This window comes from Pelophylax lessonae, assembly GCF_965119305.1.
Source record: "Pelophylax lessonae genome assembly, chromosome: 4".
NCBI classification, from domain to species: domain Eukaryota; kingdom Metazoa; phylum Chordata; class Amphibia; order Anura; family Ranidae; genus Pelophylax; species Pelophylax lessonae.
Genome location: NC_138771.1, coordinates 137,931,547 through 137,949,188, shown reverse-complemented (window position 1 = coordinate 137,949,188; position 17,642 = coordinate 137,931,547). Strand labels below are relative to the sequence as shown.

Here is a 17,642-nt window from a genome sequence, read left to right as displayed (position 1 = left end):
TATCTCCGGGGCATGTTTAGGAGATATTTACAGTACATATAAGTAAACCATATTATAGGATTACCAGTAGGTAAAATGCATGTATGGAAGTTTACTCCCACTTTAATGCATTCTTTGCATTAAGATGAAAAACCTTCTGTGCTGTAGCCATTGGCTCCCACTGTTGTCAATCAAATCCTGTGACACCGAAGCAGGGGACAGGACCGAGACCCGCTATCTGTGTCAATGGACGAAGCAGCGGGACTCGGAAGCGAGCCTGCATGGTTGCCCCCAGGGAAAACTGATGGCTGTGGAGGCACCTGGAGTGTCGGCGAGGGACCCCAGAAGAAGAGGAACAGGGATTCTCTGTGCAAAACAATTGCATAGAGAAGGTAACTATAGACATGTTTATTATTTTATTTTTATAAAACAAAAAAAACAAAAAATCAAAGGTTTACAACCACTTAAATGGCACCACTGATCTCTGACAGGAGGTGGAACTCAGGTGGTAATGGAAGCGATGGGGGAGCGGCTCACCTCCTTCTGTGTGGCCCGGTTTCTGAAAGGCCACGGACCGGTAACGATTCAGGGATTCAGGACCTCTGTCTCAGTTTTTCTTCAAAGTTTGGCCTGTGGTTCCTTGGTGGTATTTCCAGTTGGTGAGGATGTCTATATAGAAGACTATAGAGTCTTCAGGGTTGTGTTGTGTGTTTTTTTTTTTTTTAATAACTACTGAGGACTACTAAGGGAAGCTTCCTGTCTTTTCCATTTTCAGAAATTGCTTTCTTACTAACCATCACCTTTCTCAGAAGGGCAACGGATTTTGTGCAATGTTCTGCTTCTTTTAGTGAGATTCATTTTTGGATTCTCCAGAAAGACAAATTATCATTCTGACTTCTACTAGATTCCTTTCCAAGATGGCATGAAATTCCATCTCAATGAGGACACCAGTTTGTCCCTTTTCCTGTCATCAATGGGAGCCAGAATTTCACAGACACTACATCTAACTTATTCTGTGGTTCTAAATAGAAGACAGAGGATTCTTGGCTTTATTGCTTCCATGAGACATTGGGTTCAGCAGCTTATTGTTTGTGCATGCTCCATCACAGATCGTTAACCCCTTCATGGTAACAGTGTGCTTTATCGGGTGTTATGTTTTTTTTTTTTTTTTACATCGTCTTTTTTCTTAGCTCTTACTCTAAGTGCCCTTAGACTCCTGTCTGGCAGTAAATGTTGGTCCCAGTTGTCTACCTTAGATGTAAAGTATAGAGAATGGAATTGCTTTAATCAATCTGTATTGTCTCTCAATAAATTCCAGGGAAATCAAATTTTGCATTGAGTGTAAAAGTTCATTTTATGTAATAGAGCAACGCTATCATAATCATATAAACTGGTTTGTTTTACAATGTAAACAGGAATTAAAATGACCATCCTTCAATTTTTAGGCTTCTAATAGGCAGACCATGGCCTACTGGTTACAGGAATTGCAGCAGAAACGCTGGGAGTATTGCAACAGCTGTGGTACATCAAAGAGAGACAGTATGCTGAACACTGTGGCTATAGAAGTCCCAGCTGGACTGGTGGCCAAGGAAAGTATAGGTAAGATTTCGGGAAATATATACGGTAAAATTACTAATCCTGTGATTGCTTTCATTTCAATGTTCGGAGTTTAGGTTTTTACGTAGAAGCCATTTATTTGGGTGAAATTGTTTTTCAGAAATATTTAGATTTCTTGTTTGTCAGTTTATAAAGTTTTTAGGGTTGAACCAACTAATTGACCTAATCGATTGTAATTGATTATGAAAATAGTTGTCAACTGTTTTCATTATCGATTGGTTGGTCTGCTGGTTAGTTGGCCTGAATACAGAATGCAATATTTGTTTATATATCAGGAAATACAGTGCAGCACACATACAGCTCAGTACACCTTCCATACATTTCAGTGGGTGCATGAGAACACGTGAATGGTTGAGGAGCAATGCCTCATGGGACATGTAGTCCTGGGCAGGAGAATGAAGTTATTGAAAGTGATTTTAAAGGCAGATGTTTTTTTGCTTGCTATAGCAGCACTCTATACTATACTTTGTGACTCACTATGTGGGCACTTGGAAGGCAGGAGGAGCCAGAAGTGACGGCGTGGGACCCTAGAAGAGGAGGATCGAGGCTGCTCTGTGCAAAGCCATTGCACAGAGCAGGTAAGTATGACAAATTTTGTTTTTTTTAAAGAGGTTGTAAACCGAGAAAATGTTTTTTTTTTTTTTTTTACATCCTGAAAGGGAAAGACATAATGAGCTAGTATGCATCGCATACTAGCTCATTATCAAATACTTACCTTAGAACGAGCCCTCGCCGCGCCGCTTTCTTACCTGTATGACGGGCGACATGTACAGTCGCCCGTCTTCCGGTATCGCGGCATCCGGCCATCTGATTGGCCGGAGCCGCGGTGACGTCACTCCCACGCACGCGCGCGGGAGCCGACGGTCACGGCACAGGGCTCTGAAGGAACGGCACGATCGGCCGTTCCTTCAGAGCGCATGCGCCAGTGACGTCACTGGCTGCATCAAATGTAAATATCTCCTAAACGGTGCAAGTTTAGGAGATATTTACAGTACCTATAGGTAAGCCTTAATATAGGCTTACCTATAGGTACAACTTCCCGAGGAGGGTTTACTTCCTCTTTAAATCCAATGTTTACAATCATTTTAAGGGCTATGTACAGGGAAGATCAGCATCTGAATCCAGAGAAGTTGGAGGCTAGTAGACTGGTGATAATATAAGGCATTGCAATTAAATATAAAGTAAAAGTTTACTAGGATTAGATTTAAAATTATTATATCCATGCAGAAAAGTCTCAGCCTTTAGTTATACTTTAGTATATAACCTTTCTATCCCCTCCACCCTTCGTATACTTCACAGTATAAATTAACCACTTATAGTAATGTTTTTCTGCTGTTTTTGTACTATAAAGGGGTTTATTATTATTATTATTATTATTATTATTATTATTATTATTTTTTTTTTTTTAGCACTATTCTGACAGGTGAAACAAAAAGCCTGCGTCTGCTACTAAATTGGAGTCTGTCATGCATAGTATTATTTTACAATCCTGTCTGAAACTGAAAATATTCAAAACAAATTTTTAGGTGTTTTTACATTTCGATCTGAGTCTGATGATACGTACCAGATTCAACCTCTAATAGCTGAATATACACAGGTGCCTCTCAACAATAGAATATCATCAAAAAGTTCATTTATTTCAGTGATTCAATTCAAAAAGTGAAACTCGTATATTATATAGGTTCATAACACACATAATTATATATTTCAAGCATTTCTTTCTTTTAATTTTGAAGATTATGGCTTGCAGCTAGTGAAAACCCAAAATTCAGTATCTCAGAAAATAAGAACATTACACAAGAGAAATGGAACCAAAAAAAAAAAAAAAAAACGGATTTTTAATACAACGAATGTTCGTCTACTGAAAAGTATGTCCATGTACAGTATAGTATGCACTCAATACTTGGTCTGGACTCCGTTTGCATGAATTACTGCATCTATGGATTTTATCAGCCTGTGGCACTGCTGAGGTGTTATGGAAATACAGGTTGCTTTGATAACAGCCTTCAGTTTGTCTACATTATTGGGTCTGGTGTCTCTCATCTTCCTCTTGACAATACCCCACAGATTCTCTATGGGGTTTAGGTCAGGTGAGTCTGCTTACCAGTCAAGCACAGTGATCATTAAACCAGGCATTGGTACTTTTGGTACTTTTGGCAGTGTGGGCAGGTGCCAAGTCCTGCTGGAAAATTAAATCAGAATCTCCATAAAGCTGGTCAGCAGAGGGAAGCATGAAGTGCTCTAGAATTTCCTGGTAGAGGGCTGCGCTGACTTTGGACTTGATAAAACACAGGGGACCAACACCAGCAGATGACATGGCTCCCCAAATCATCACTGACTGTGGAAACATCACACTGGACCTCATGCAACTTGGATTCTGTGCCTCTGTGCCAAATTAAATGGAAAATTTACTTTCATCCGAAAATAAGACTTTGGACTGCTGAGCAACAGTCCAGTCCTTTTTCTCCTTAGCCCACATTAGACCCTTCTGACATTGTCTCTGGTTCAGAAATGGCTTGACACAAGTAATGCAACAGTTGTAGCCCATGTCCTGGATAGGTCTGTGTGTGGTGGCTCCTGAAGCACTGACACCAGCCTTAAGCCCCGTACACACGTACCGATCGGCTGTCTTTTGTCCCCGGGCTGTCGTGTCTGTTGAAAAGTGCAAAAGACTGCACAAGAATTTTGTCCGCCGACTACAGCCGACTGCAGAAGTGATGTAAATGATGGTTAACTTTACCTGTGTTTTTTCTTTTCTGAGCATGCCCAGTCTTGCAAATCTGCTGTCTGTCGGCCGAATTCTGTATTGACTGGCAAACAATCGGCCGCTCTGGTGTCGGCATACAAAAATTTTACTGCTTGCATGACAGATTCTTTTCGGCCGAAAGTGCGCTGTCGGAAGCATCATACTAACAAGCCGAAAATCGGCCGATCGGTCGTCAGCCGAAGCTTTTCGGCCGACAATCTGCACGTGTGTACGGGCCTTTAGTCCACACCTTGCGAATCTCCCTCAGTGAATAGCCTTTGCTTCATAATCCTCCCAAGGCTGAAGTTATCCCTGTTGCTTGTGCACCTTTTTTTTTACCACACCTTTTCCCTGTGGAGGGTGTCAATGACTGTCTTCTGGACAACTGTCAAGTCAGTAATCTTTCCAATGATTGTGTAACCTACTGAACCTGAGACCATTTAAAGGCTCCTGAAATTTTTACATGTGTTTTAAGCTAATTAGCTGATAAGAGTGTGATCTACAATATTAGAATTTTGGGTTTTCACTAGCTGTAAGCCATAATCCTTAAAAGAAAGAAATACTTGAAATCTATCACTCTGTGTGTAATTAATCTATATAATACGAGGTTCTTTTTTTGAATTGAATTACTGAAATAAATAAACTTTTTGATGATATTGAATTTTTTTGTTCCCCAGCCGTATAGCCGGTTATTTAAATTTACCCCTGCATATAGATATTCAAGAATAATTTATTTTTTTTACATTTTACAAATTAACTAAATTATACACCAAACTTTTCCTGTAGTTTATATCCAATTTAATCAAGAAGTTTCTTTACATAGCAGTTTATATCAGATGTATCTATTTTTTGGTTCTGAAGATATTGCTTCTCTTGAACTGCTACCCAAAGTGCTATAGAAATAGCAGTTAACTTATAGAGTCTATCTTTATCTACACAAGAAAGATCTGGGCTCCATATGGTCTAAAGCTGTAGTAAACCTAATTAAGAACAGTAATATATTGTAAACAAGCAAAAAATTGGGGGAGCAAACCCTGAACATGTATATGTAAAGCCAGTGCAGCTATGGACCAAGCAACATGTATATTAAAAAAGAATAGCGCACACATGCAAAAGAAATGACTATCAAATATGGAGACAATCCATAAATAAAAATGGGGATTTAGTCCCACCATATGGCCATATCGTGCTCCAGCCCACCACTACGTCAAAGTACCCCATTATCAGTGGGTCCTACACTATCCATAAAAAAGGGGTGAATCCAGCCTCTCTAACCCTTGGAGACAACACTCCTTGCTGGGAGAGATGTGCTAATGCACTACAGGGGACTCCTCCTATATCTACTTGATAGTGGACATTATATATTGTAATATATTGTAGCTTAGCAAAAACACATTGATTTACATGTTTGCAAAACGGTTTCATTCAAGTCATGCCATGAATGATCACCGTCATCTCAACCAAACTGTCAAGCTATCAAATGGCAAGTCAATATGAACACATGTGCACCACCATGGCAAATGAAGAAGCCAAGATGGCAGCTTCCTTGGCTGTAAAAGATAGAAGGGTTTAGTTTTTCCTTTTCAGGCTTCCCCCCCCCTATATTTCACCTAGTGATCCATCCAGTAACACACTTCCTGTCTAAAACTGGCCATAGATGGATTGACATGTGGCCATTTAGACAGAGACTTGGCAAATTTTGAAGCATCTACTATACTATATGGCCATTCCTGTCTAACAATCGACTCTTCTCGAACGGAAGTGTGGGCACATTTTCGTTCAATCAGCAATTGCAGGCAATCTGCTGAAGTGCTGTTCAGTGTCATCTGACAACAGAGGAGGCCCACTGTCAGAAAAGAATAGCTCAGTGAGCCGGATACCCACATCTACCTAGTATGTGTGGGTGGGGGAATTTCTTCAGCTTTTTTTGATCAGCCCAATCTCTTCAGCTTTTTCCGATCAATTTAGGCCATGTTTGTATTCTGGATGAAGTAGTAAAACAGACACCTTTGGACAGCATCATTGTCACCCTCAGGGAGAGGGTTGTGTTAAGCTAGCAGATTTAGACTGATTCGACTAACATATGAAAGCTTAACTCCAGCTAGCACTTTGTAAGCAGTTAAAGCAACAGTTTTTCCTTTTGAGATAAAGTTTACATAAAAGCTGTGTAGTAAGTGTTTTTTAAGTGTTAAATGGTTTATCTCATCCCTCTAACTGCCAGTTTTGCTGAATAGCTTGGTCTGTTAAAGGGAGTTGAAAAATATCAGACTTACTGGCCAGATCACCAGGTGAAAATAAAGGGGGAAAAAAAAAGAAGAAAAATATTGCAGTCACCACATTTATTTAAAAATTAGTTGATCAGTGACTGTGTTTCTATAGTATGTTGCGCCTGAGTTTTACTGACACATGACTGTGTTTTTCAATCTATGCCTTTTATTAAATAGAGTTAAAAAAAAAAAGGAATTAGTAAGCTGCATCATATTCCGTTTCTGAATTTTTTTTTTTGTTTTCGGGTTTAATACTGCTCTAAAAAATGTTTTTTTTTAAATTTTCCTTTTTGTTTTTTTTAACCTTCACTATATTAAACAGTTATATATATTTTTTTTTACCCTGAGACCAGACACTTTCCTTTACTTATCTGTGCACATGTGCCAAAAATTTGTATATATATATATATATATATATATATATATATATATATATATAGTATCTCACAAAAGTAAGTACACCCCTCACATTTTTGTAAATATTTTATCTTTTCATGTGACAACACTGAAGAAATGACACTTTGCTACGATGTAAAGTAGTGAGTGTACAGCTTGTATAACAGTGTAAATTTGCTGTTCCCTCAAAATAACTCAACACAGCCATTAATGTCTAAACCGCTGGCAACAAAAATGAGTACACCCCTAAGTGAAAATGTCAAAAGTGGGCCCAATTAGCCATTTTCCCTCCCCGGTGTCATGTGACTCATTAGTGTTACAAGGTCTCAGGTGTGAATGGGGAGCAGGTGTGTTAAATTTGGTATTATCGCTCTCACTCTCTCATACTGGTCACTGGAAGTTCAACATGGCACCTCACGGCAAAGAACTCTCTGAGGATCTGAAAAAAAGAATTGTTGCTCTACATAAAGATGGCCTATTAAGAAGATTGCCAAGACCCTGAAACTGAGCTGCAGCGCAGTGGCCAAGACCATACAGTGGCTTAACAGGACAGGTTCCACTCAGAACAGGCCTCACCATGGTCAACCAAAGAAGTTGAGTGCACATGCTCAGCGTCATATCCAGAGGTTGTCTTTGGGAAATAGACGTATGGGTTCTGCCAGCATTGCTGCAGAGGTTAAGGGGTGGGGGTGGGGGGGGGGGTCAGCCTGTCAGTGCTCAGACCATAAGCCGCACCAAATTGGTCTGCATGGCTGTTGCCCCAGAAGGAAGCCTCTTCTAAAGATGATGCACAAGAAAGCCCGAAAAACAGTTTGCTGAAGACAAGCAGACTAAGGACATGGATTACTGGAACCATGTCCTATGGTCTGATGAGACCAAGATAAACTTATTTGGTTCAGATGGTGTCAAGTGTGTAAGGCGGCAACCAAGTGAGGAGTACAAAGAAAAGTGTGTCTTGCCTACAGTCAAGCATGATGGTGGGAGTGTCGTGGTCTGGGGCTGCTTAAGTGCTGCCGGCACTGGGGAGCTACAGTTAATTGAAGGAACCATGAATGCCAATATGTACTGTGACATACTGAAGCAGAGCATGACCCCCCCCCTCCCCCCCTTCAGAGACTGGGCTGCAGGCAGTATTCTAACATGATAACGACCCCAAACACACCTCCAAGATGACCACTGCCTTGTTAAAGAAGCTGAGGGTAAAGGTGATGGACTGGTCAAGCATGTCTCCAGAACTAAACCCTATTGAGCATCTGTGGGGCATCCTCAAACGGAAGGTGGAGGAGCTCAAGGTCTCTAACATCCACCAGCTCTGTGATGTCGTCATGGAGGAGTGGAAGAGGACTCCAGTGGCAACCTGTGAGCTCTGGTGAACTCCATGCCCAAGAGAGTTAGGGCAGTGCTGGAAAATAATGGTGGCCACACAAAATATTGATACTTTGGGCTAAATTTGGGCATTTACACTTAGGGGTGTACTCACTTTTGTTGCCAGCGGTTTAGACATTAATGGCTGTGTGTTTAGTTATTTTAAGGGGACAACACATATACACTGATATACAAGCTCTATACTCACTACTTTACATTTTAGCAAAGTGTCATTTCATTATTGTTGTCACATGAAAAGATATAATAAAACGTTTACAAGAATGTGAGGGGTTTACTTCTTTTGTGGGATATTGTGTGTGTGTGTGTGTGTATGTGTGTGTGTGTATATATATATATATATATATATATATATATATATATATATATATATATATATATATATTTGAGTTACTGTTGCCTTTCTATCATCTTGAACTAGTCTGCCCATTCTTCTCTGACATCAACAAGACATTTTCCTCCACACAACTGCCGCTCACTGGATATTTTCTCTTTTTCGGACCATTCTCTGTAAACTCTAGAGATGGTTGTGTGTGAAAATCCCAGTGATTCAGCAGTTTTGAAATACTCAGACCAGGCTGTCTGGCACCAACAACCATGCCATGTTCAAAGTCCCTTAAATCCTCTTTCTTCCCCATTCTGATGCTTGTTTTTAACTTCAGCAAGTCATCTTCAACATATCTAGATGCCTAAATGCATTGAGTTGCTGCCATGGGATTGGCTACTTAGCAATAGGGATGGGCTCGGGCGTGTTTAGATCCTAGTCCCAACTCACCTGAGCAATCTTGCCAGGAAGCCCTCACTGCACACCGCCAGTCATAGGCAGTGAGGCATTTCCCAGGCCCGCAGCTGCACATACACACGCTGCTCATGATTTGGTGGTATGCAGTGACGGCTTCCTGGTGGGATTGCTCAGGTGGGTTGGGACTACGATCTGAACACGCCTGAGCTCATCCCTACCCAGTGAGTGTATTTAACACCGTACTGTGCCCAGTGGTGCTAATAGATTATTTTTAATAAGAAAGAAACCCAATCTGACTGCACAAAAACATGATTGTATGTATAGGCAACTCTCTTTTTCTTTAAAGAACAAAAAAACCCACTAAACTTGTTCTTTATCTTTTTGGATCAGAGGATTGGTATGTATTTTCAGTGTCAGGATCAGTGTCAGGAATTTACACACTTGGCCTACAAGGATTTACCCAGTTAGAAGTGGTTTACATGGGGAATAAAACCGTGTGAAAGCATAAATCTATTGTGGAAAAAAAAAGAGGAAGAAAGAAAATGTTAACCCTATGGCTTGCAGTTTGTCATGTTGCATATTTCTGCCTACTAATTATATTACTTTGTCTGTTTTAGCTTTTATTTTTAGGACTCATGCACACTGGACATTATAAAAACGCCAGTAGCTTTGTAGTGATTTTTTCAGCATTTTTCAGCTTTTTTGCATTGGCGTTTTTTGGCGTTTTTAGCTAAAAATCACCTCTCTGCTATTTTAGTAACTCCTACTTTCCCACAATGCAATGCTTGCCAGAATTGCATCGCTTGAGTGTTCACACCTATGCAATAAGATTTAGGTGCACGGAAAAAAGGGTCCTACAACATTTTGGTGCAAATGTGATGCAATTTGAGCCATGCAAAATATATGTCTCAAATCACATCGCACAGCCATCGCATGTGATTAGCACAGGAATGCGGTGCGTTTTGGAGGCAAACCACATGCGGTGAACAGCATGCACCAGTGTGATCCCAGGCTATGTTCCATGAACTACACCTCAAAACTGAACCCAGGCTTAAAAAAAAGCAATGGAATAAAAATTGGCATTTATCGACGTTACAGCGTTTTTACAGCTGAAAAACGCCACTCAAAACCCTCTAGTTTTCGGGGTTTTTTTACAGCCAGAAACTGCCCCTGCAAAAAACTGCTGATAACCGCCTATGTGTGCATGGACACATAGGATAACATGCTGGGGAGTTTATTGGCTTTGGAAAAAAACATCTGATGCCAAAAACAGCCGCTGTAAAAATGTCCCGTGTGCATGAGCCTTATAATTGATTTTACAACAGGTGAACATTGAGCTGTGAATATTAACCTGTTATATGGTGATATAAAAAAACTCATGGTAGTCATGTTTTTTTACGTTTCCTCTTGTATCAAGTAATGAATCTGGTGATCCTGCCGAAAAAAACGATTTCCTGCTTAAAGGGGACAGTGCTAAAATCTGGACACTAACTCTAGCATTGACACTTATTTCCCAGTATTGTACAAGGAAATTGTGACATCCCACTAAACACTCAGTTGGGACATCAGCATTATCTGTGAAGAGGCATCTTGTCCATCTATCCTCAGAAGATAAGCAGGTCTGGGTAATAGGGAGTGGTAGATCGAGTGGTCAGTACTGGAGACAGCCACTTTCACAACACAACCTCTTGAGTTGCAGAATAGGTGTAGTAGGGCAGCACAGTGGCTTATTGGTTAACACTTCAGCCTTGCATCACTGAGGTACTTGGTTCAAATCCCAGACAGGATACTAGTTGCATGGAGTTTGCATGTTCTCCTTGCACTTGTGTGGGTTCCTTTGTGTATTAGTATGCTGGTAGATTATTTGGCTACTATTACAAGTGGTCCTTTTATGTGTATACATGTGAGACCAGGACCTTAGATTGTAAGCTCCTTTAGGACAGGGATTGATTTGCTGTACTGTATGTAACGTATTGTGTAAATTGTTAGCTCTCGCAGTCTCTCCTCTTATTCATCTCAAATGTTTTCTATTGGGTTGAGGTCAGGACTTTGTGCAGGCCAGTCAAGTTCCTCCACCCCAAGCTCGCTTATCCATGTTTTTTGGACCCTGCTGTGCGCACTGGTCCAAATCATTTGGTGGAGGGGGGTTTGTGGTACAGGGTTGTTTTTCAGGGATTGGGCTTGGCCCCTTAGTTCCAGTGAAGGGAGCTCCTTAAGGTGTCAGCCTATCAAGACTTTTTGGACAATTTCATGCTCCCAACTTTGTGGGAACTGTTTGGGGATGGCCCCTTCCTGTTCCAACATGTCTGCGCAAATAACGTCCATAAAGACATGGCTGACCGAGTCTGGGCTGACCTCAACCTGATAGAACACTTTTAGAATGATTTAGAGTGGAGACTGCAAGCCAGGTTTTCTCATCCACATCAGTGCCTGACCTCCCAAATGCGCATGTGGTAGAATGGTCAAACATTCCCATTGACACGCTTCTAAACCTTGTGGACAGCCTTCCCAGAAAAGTTGAAGCGGTTATAGCTACAAAGGGTGGGCCAACTCTTTATTGAACCCTACGGACTAAGACTGATATGCCATTAAAGTTCATGTGCGTGTAAAGGCAGGTGTCCCAATACTATTGGTAATATAGTGTACATGTAGATGCATATTTTGGGTATATGTCAGTTTGGATCATTTATGTCACTATTTTGTAGATAATACCAGTGTGCCAAATGCTAATGATGCTGCAGAGAGAGCTCGGAACCACTTTGCGGTTGAGATGTGTCCAGAGGTACTTGGTGACCAGACTGCGGACCATAGTCCTGGGGGCACAGCTGCAGTACAAGGCCTGCTCAGACAGTGGAGCAATGATATCAGGTATGATATGTCTGCTGAATCCGGACCACTTTGGTCACTTTTACTGGAACACAGAACCATAATTAATCAGATCATAGGGGCAGTCCACACCTTTGCCCATCTGGGTAAAGCACCAAAACTGGGGAATTCTAGTGAATGTATTGAAAACGTAGTTAGCTGCTGTACATTTGGAGACTTTGCAGGAGTGACATCATTTGTCACTGCAAAGCTCCCAGGATCCGTATGTGACATTAAAGGTCTTGTCTGCTTCCACAATAAGTAGTCTCACTCTTTTTGGTGCATTGTTTTCTTAAAGTAGATGTAAATCCTAACTGGCATTTAGTATGCCTAAGCACTGTGTATGATCTGAAACCAATCCAATTTTTTAAAATCCTTTGTTACATCTCATTTTTGCTGATCGCTTGAGGCCTCTTTACAGCCACTTTCTGTCTACATACATGCACTCCAGTGAATGGCGGCATGGTATTTCTCAGGGATGGCTTCCCAAAAGTGACAAGAGTGAACTTTGCCTTGGAAATGTGGTGATTCGGCCACAGCGGGGCACCGCAAAGTACAGTTGGCAGACTGTGACAGAACAATGTCACCTTAAAATGGAAAGTGCCTGCACAAAGACCCCAATGGTAGGATCCCCAGATAGTATGATGATGAAATCTGCAGATTTTGTATTATTGAATATGATAAAGAATATTGACTTATTGAAGCTTTTTTTAACCTTTTAGTGTGTTTTCTGTGCTTTTAGGGCTTTTACATCATATGCTAAAAACCAAAACCATTTTCCTTAAAAAAGACTTATCTCTGGCTTTGCTGGGTTACAACACCGTGTAGGAGGTTTTGTAATCTCTTAATTGCAGCACATATGTTATATGCATGTGAGATGGACTTCCTTCCTGCATTCAGAATGTAACGTATCGAGTTGTAAACCTAAGTGAGGTCTCTGCGAAGTGCTAACAGCTATGTGGTCTACCTTTTCATCACACTATGCATTTCCCGTTACATAGTATACACCTCAGAGCTGAACTTGTTACCTCTGCTTTGAGTCACTACTGTTAGTGGGTGGATTATTGTAATTTGCTGTATAATGCTGACCATTCCCTTCACTAATAGATCTTATTTGACCCACGTTACTTAGAATGTGATTGTAATGACCAGATATGTTTGGGGGGGGGGGGGGGGGATGCTATTCTTTTTCTCCCTATGAAACTATGAACTTTATTTGGCAATCCAAAAGCAGCCAACTGCCCTGATATGTTTATCTGTTGTCATTTGGTCACGTGGCCGCTAGATATATATATATATATATATATATATATATATATATATATATATGTATATGTATATGTGTGTGTGTATATATATATATATATATATATATATATATATATATATATATATATATATATAGTCATTCCAAGATCTTTCCTTCTAGCTACATTAGGCTCAATTCAAAAACCAACATACAAGGTAGAAGGTCCTTATATTGTGGGACTATGGGTAAAACAAAAAAGAACATACTGTATATGATGGAGTCTGTCAGTGGCATTAACGCAGCAGTCTGTTTTGTTGCAATTTGCCATAAAATGGTTGTAATACCTGTTGATCCTGCCATTAAGTCTGTTATTTTTTAGCTTCCTTTAACAGACCAAACATTCCAGCAAAAGTGGAAGTTAGCAGATTGAGACAAACTATTTAAAGTGGAAATGCAATGCATCAGAGCAATACAAACCAAAAATGCTATTTAATTCATTTGTATTATTCAAAGCAATCTCCCCCCATCCATCCATGTCTCCATGCTTTATTTTGCTGAGAAATCATTTTAAAAAACACCTTCTAGCATTTCTGATCCTGGCCATCTTGAGTAAGGGCAGGGGATTCATGTATCATTTACTCCCTGGAATCCACCTGCCCTTAGCTCAATCATAGGCTGAGCTGAGAACCCTCCCTCCTATCCTGAAGACTCCTGGGATGTATGACATTATAGGCAAGAAACCAGAACGTAGCTGAAGAAATGTAAAAAAAAAAAAAAAAAAAGTTTAAAACAAGTAAATATGATCTACTTTCCTATCTATTTTCTAATGCTAGCAGCATAAAGATTAAAAATAATCAACGTTGATTGAGAGAGTGAAGTTCCACTTTAACACTGACAGGGTGCTTTCAATGATCAACTTCGTTTTCAGTGCGAATTTCCTAAGCAGCTGTTCAGATGCAAATTTTAGATGTGGTTCAGATGCAAATTTTTGTAGCCGGTGGCCATCGGGGTCTTAAACACCATCTGATTGTTAAGGAGCGGTCCAGGAAGCAGGCCGCCGCATCCTTAACAACAGATGACTTATCAGCAGTCAGGGGGGTTGCCAACAATACAATAATCATGGGGAAAAAAAATGGCGTGGGCCCCCCCCCTTCCCCCCCCATTTCTTTTTTTTCATTTTGGATATAGCGAGGGAGGGTTATAACCTCTGTCATTTTTTTTTTTTATACATCTGTGTCCAATATCAGAGATGCCAAGCCCTGGGATACATAGGGACAGATAACTATACGCTGTGACCCTGTCAATACGGGATTATCATTACCTTTTACTATATATGACCCTCTGTGGTCTCACTCACTTCATATACTACAGGTTCAGCATATGAGCATACCCCTTTATGGGAGTGGTCCCCATTGAACCACACATTTTCCGATCATCGTGGTGCCCTGACGGTCCCTCTGGGCAGCTACTACAACTTTTCTCACGCTCTCACGATCTCTTGCCCTGAACGGGCCCGTGGGAACTTGGGCATCCCTCCATACGGTAGTGATACCGTTTTTAATGCGACAGACCTGTCCAATCCATTGTTTAGACGCAAAGGGCATAATAGGTGCTTTATCTGGAACTTTGGTTGACCCCTGAGGAAGGGCTTATTCTATGCCCGAAACACGTATGGTCGTTTCCGGTTCTATGATCACCACATGCATCTGAGCGTCTTCAATGCGGTCTGGTACATGGTCTGTCAAATGCATGCATATTTTAAAGCCCTGTATGTGTTTGTAATTTTTGTATTTCTTTTTTTGTTTGTCTAACATTTGTAATTTCATCAATAAAGTTATTTTTATTGTACAATATACAGTGTCTAGTGGCATTTACAGTCCCATTCCAAAAGGGGAATTCTCTTTGTATAAATATCAGAGATATCTCTTCACTTCCTGTCTCAGAGCCAAACAGGAAGTGAGAGGAAATCCCCACAAATTGATGAATTCCTTGGAGGGCCCCCCAGGTCACCAGAACTAGTGTCCCCCATTGGAAGATTCCCCCCTCTATTACTTTTCCTGGGGACAACCCACATTTAGGGATTTTCTTTTGCTTTCATTTTCAATGATAATGGTAAACATGACAAATAGAGAGGGTGAGTCGAGGCACAGACCGCAATGAAAGCTGACAGATGTTCTAATCCCTCTCCACTCTAATATGCATTTTATGAAAAATGTAAATTATTGCTCCTGTGTCTGAATAAATCTCCTTACTGTAGCATGATACACAGGAGATTAGGAAACTGCCATGGAAGGTTTCCGGTCTGAATTTATTACCAGTCCTTATGGAGGGAGATAATTAAAACTCCTCATTTTCAAAGATTTCAGGTAGTATAGAACTTCAAGACTGGCCCCCTCCTGGTGAAGTAGTAAAGGTATTAATTGGCTATTTAGGGCTCTTTCACACGGTCCGCCTCCGTAGGCGGATCCGTGCTGCTCAGCAGGGATCGATCCGCCGATCCCCGGTGAGCCGGCGGATGACAGCTCCGTCTCCGCTTGCAGAGCGGAGAGGGAGGTGTCTCAGCTCCCGCTGCTCTCTATGGGGGATCGGATGACAGCGGACCGCCTGTCCGCTCTCATCCGATCCGATCCCTGAACGGATGGAAAAATAGGGTTTCCATCCATCCAGATTTCATGGACAGGATCGGATATGGATGGCAGCGGGTGTCAGCGGAGATGTCTCCGCTGACATCGGCTGCCCCATAGAGCTGCATGGAGGATCCGATCAGATCCGCCTAAAAAACTGACAGGCGCATCTGATCGGATCGCCCGTGTGAAAGAGCCCTTACAGTGATTTTAACAGCACTTTATTTGTAAATTATATCTTGCAGTTTGAATTTTAACCACTTGCCGACCACGCACTATAGATATAGTGCGACAGTGCGGGTGGGCTGTGCAGAATCATGCCTGTGTATGTGGTTCTGCATTTCCAGGTACAGGGTTGCCCGGCTGTGCTGTGATTTGTCACAGCACATACTGATCACTAGGTCCCGGCCAGCGATTGACCAATCACATGAGCGGCTCCAGCGCGAGCCACTCGTTCTCTCTTGGGGCACGCAGAGCAGCGATCGGGGACGAGGCTCGTCCCTCGGACAGAGCCAATCCCCGATCTAGGTAAAGAGCCAATGAAATTGGCTTTTTACCATGTGACTGGCTGTGTCTAATCACAGCCGGTCACAAATGTCAACAGAGAACACGGTAACTAGCTGTCACCGTGTTCTCCTCCTCACACACTGATCCTGTGTGAGGAGGATATTGTGGTAACCGCTAGTTACCAAATACAGTGCACCCCAAACACACTGATTGCCCCCCCCAATAAAGAGCGCCTGTCACTAGCCCATCAAAGTACCCGAGTACCTGTCACCAGCCCATCAGGTACTCTGATGACAGGTACTCGGGTACTCTAATGGGCTGATGACAGGTACTCTGATGGGCTGGTGACAGGTACTCTGATGGGCTGGTGACAGGTATTTGGGTACTCTGATGGGCTGGTGACAGGTACTCGGGTACTCTGATGACGGGTACTCTGATGACGGGTACTCGGGTACTCTGATGACGGGTACTCGGGTACTCTGATGACAGGTACTCGGGTACTTTGAGTACCTGTCACCGGAGTACCCGAGTACCTGTCACCTACCCATCAGAGTACCCGAGTACCTGTCACCTACCCATCAGAGTACCCGAGTACCTGTCACCTACCCATCAGAGTACCCGAGTACCTGTCATCAGAGTACCTGATGGGCTGGTGACAGGTATTCGGGTACTCTGATGGGCTGGTGACAGGTATTCGGGTACTCTGATGACAGGTACTCGGGTACTCTGATGATGGGTACTTGGGTACTCTGATGACGGGTACTCTGATGACGGGTACTCGGCTACTCTGATGACGGGTACTCGGGTACTTTGAGTACCTGTCACCGGAGTACCCGTCATCGGAGTACCCGAGTACCCGTCATCGGACTCTATGGTCTTGGAGGACTGGAGCTACGGCAAACGTTGTTGCCTAGGAACCGTTTAAAAGTCCCTTTTTTTTTTTTTTTTTTTCATTTTATATAATTTTATTTATTTTTAATTTTTTTTATTTTTTCTATCTTTTAGTGCACTTGTGAGATCTGAGGACTTTTTGACCCCAGATCTCACAAAAAAGAGGTCCTGTCGTGCCTATTTCTATTACAAGCAATGTTTACATTGCACTCCTGTGATCTATAGGTGAAGTACAGCCAAACAAACTTGGGCTCTCCTTTAAATTTAATTTAATTTGAACATAGATGTTCTCTTTTTTGCTCTAATACACATCATAACATATTTCAAAGATTCTTGATACACCTATGGCCAAATAAGCTTAACTTTATGAAAGTAA

At 41.7% G+C, this 17,642-nt stretch overlaps 1 protein-coding gene across 1 annotated transcript in view; it reads left to right on the top strand.

Moving 5' to 3' along the window:
• The window catches only part of TBC1D2B (TBC1 domain family member 2B), a 104,655-nt gene that overhangs the window by 10,957 nt on the left and 76,056 nt on the right, over window positions 1–17,642 (top strand). Inside the window, exons 2-3 of the mRNA XM_082254326.1 lie at window positions 1,425–1,578; window positions 11,836–11,998. Of these exons, the coding sequence (XP_082110452.1) occupies window positions 1,425–1,578; window positions 11,836–11,998 (317 nt within the window). The remainder of the gene's footprint in view (window positions 1–1,424; window positions 1,579–11,835; window positions 11,999–17,642) is intronic.